This window comes from Penaeus chinensis, chromosome 15 (assembly GCF_019202785.1).
Source record: "Penaeus chinensis breed Huanghai No. 1 chromosome 15, ASM1920278v2, whole genome shotgun sequence".
NCBI lineage: Eukaryota > Metazoa > Arthropoda > Malacostraca > Decapoda > Penaeidae > Penaeus > Penaeus chinensis.
Genome location: NC_061833.1, coordinates 8,125,434 through 8,127,921, shown reverse-complemented (window position 1 = coordinate 8,127,921; position 2,488 = coordinate 8,125,434). Strand labels below are relative to the sequence as shown.

General features: G+C 47.3%; 1 protein-coding gene across 1 annotated transcript in view; it reads right to left on the bottom strand.

Annotated features, from left to right (window-relative positions):
• The window catches only part of LOC125032826 (LIM/homeobox protein Lhx9-like), an 80,903-nt gene extending 80,160 nt beyond the window's left edge, over positions 1-743 (bottom strand). Inside the window, exon 1 of the mRNA XM_047624210.1 lies at positions 706-743. Coding sequence (XP_047480166.1) covers positions 706-743 — 38 coding nt within the window. The remainder of the gene's footprint in view (positions 1-705) is intronic.
• Between the last annotated feature and the right edge of the window lie 1,745 nt (positions 744-2,488).

Here is a 2,488-nt window from a genome sequence, read left to right as displayed (position 1 = left end):
AATCTTTACAAAAAAAAAAACAAAAAAAAACTACGAGGAAGTTTATAGTTTGAAGATTGCTAAGGACGTTTTAATGGATTTAAAGCGTTGATAATTTTGTTGTCTTAATTATGTTGCGTAACTGGGTGGTATTTAAGACCCGAAGGAAAAGGAAAAAAATACACTTCTTCATATAAAACATATTCGAGTCAAAGAAAAAGGGGGAAAAAGGTTTTATATTTCCACGCGAGATTTCCCCTGGAAAAAGGTTACATTTCATGCGGGGTTCGGAGAATACGGGTGTCGCCGCTTCCGGAATTACCGAATTACCGAAGTGGAGTCGCATGTTGGTTTCGAGGAGCGAGGATACTCTTGAGTTCACTTCTGTCTTCATGTTCTTAATTTTTTCATCGCCCCCTTTCCCCCCGTTTTTCTCTCTCTCTTCTCTTCTTTTCTCTCTTTCTCTTTTCTCTCTCTCTCTCTCTCTCTCCTCTCTCTTCTTTTTCTTTCCTTTCTTTTCTCTTCTCTCTCTTTCTCTCTCTCTCTCCTCTCTCTCTCCTTCTCCTTCTCCTTCTCTTCTCCTTCTCCTTCTCCTTTCCCTCTCCCTCTCCCTTTTCCTTCTCCTTCTCCCTCTCCCTTCCCCCCTCCCTCTCCCTCTCTCTCTCGTCTTCCATTCCCATCGCCTCTTCCTCCCCTCCCCCCCTTTCTCCTGCCCCCCCCCCCAACAGCCTCCGTCGAACAAGGTAGCCGCCGTCCCTCTGCATTTTTCAACAGTTCAGACATTGAGGGTGGAGGAGGATTGTCCGAGGGCAGTTAGCGGCGAGCGGACCCTATGATTACCCTCCCCATATAAGCCCGACTTCCCTTGTCCGACACCTGCTGGAGGCCATGCAAACCGTCTTAACAAATTTCAACACTTGCGAATAATGTTGACCGAAGTTCTGTTGTGAGCGAAGGTGCCCCTTTTCCTCTACCCCCCCCCCCCCCCCCCGTGTGTTTTTTTGTTTTGTTTTTTTATGTCTTTCTCTGAGCGAAACAGAGCGGGGTCTCGGGTCTTCGCTCGCCGGAGACTACCGAAATAAAGCTACCTTTACAGCAAATAATAACCAATAATAACTGTAATTAAATAACTTTTCACGACAGTTTTAATTCTCTTTTACTATCGGCTCGGTTTTAGTAGTGTTTTATGCGCTCTATCTGTTTTCCGAGAGGGTATGTATACGTAATTTTTTCAGCATTTTTTTCCCCCCTCACCGTCTGGCTAAAACCATTAACGTTTGCCAATGTATCGTTCGCGGTGCATCTTGAACGGTTAATAAATCAAGCACACGGGGGCGTAAATCACCCCGGAGTATAGTGCTGATAGTATAATTAAACCAAACTACCCTCAAGCGCCACTAAAAATCAATTTGTGAATAATCGTTCTTTTCAACTGCTAAGTCCCGAGTGTGAAATTTTTTTGAGGGAGGTCGAGGCGGCAGGGGTGTGCGGGGGCAGGTCGCTGGGGGGGTGGGGGTGGGGGGTGGGGGTGTGCTGTTGTTTCTTTATGCCCCTTTTTTTTCTTTTCTTTTTTTTTTTTTTTCTTTTTTTTTTTTACTGTGTGAGATTTTCATGGCCGGGTTTTTGTTGCTACTTCTGGAGTGTGTTTGTTTTTGTTGTTGGGGATTATCAGTGTCCTTTCCATGGGTGTTTTATGTTCAGATTTTTTTTTTTTTTTATGGAATTATTAGAAGTCTAATTTCTGCTGATTGCCTACGAACTATGAACATAATAAAATGGAAAAATGGAAAAGTAAAATAAAATTAGTAAAATATCTTCCTCTTCCCTTACCCCCCCCCCTACTTCCGATCCTTCCCCTCCCCCACTTCCCCCTCTTCCCATTCCCTTGTTATCATCCCCTCCCCTCCTCCCCTTCCATCCCTTCGTTCACCACTTCCTCCTCCACACTTTTCTTTCTCCACATCCCCTCCTTCCCTTCTCCACTTCCCTCCTTCCCTTCTCCACTATCCCTCTTTCCCTTCTCCACTTCCCTCTTTCCCTTCTCCACTTCCCTCTTTCCCTTCTCCACTTCCCTCTTTCCCTTCTCCACTTCCCTCTTTCCCTTCTCCACTTTCCTTCGTTTCCTTCTCCACTTCCCCTCATTCCCTTCTCTACTTCCCCTCCGTCCCTTCTCCACTTCCCCTTCCTTCCCTTCCCCACTTCCCCTCCTTCCCTCCACTTCCCCTCTTTCCCTTCCCCTCTTTCCCTTCCCCACTTCCCTTCCTTCCCTTCGCCACCTCCCCTTGCCTTCCCTCCCCCAAAGGAAAAAAGCAAATCGCGTGACAGTCCCGCCCTAATCTGGCGTCGGGCGGGACCCGGTCTCCCCGCGCCTCACACCGGCGGAGGGGCTTAGAACCGAGAGACGCTTTACGACGGCCGTATAACTTAAGTTGTGCCATCACTTATTATTCATGGCCGCAGCATAACTCACGCACGCTCACCACACGCACGCCGTCGCAGCAGCGTGTGC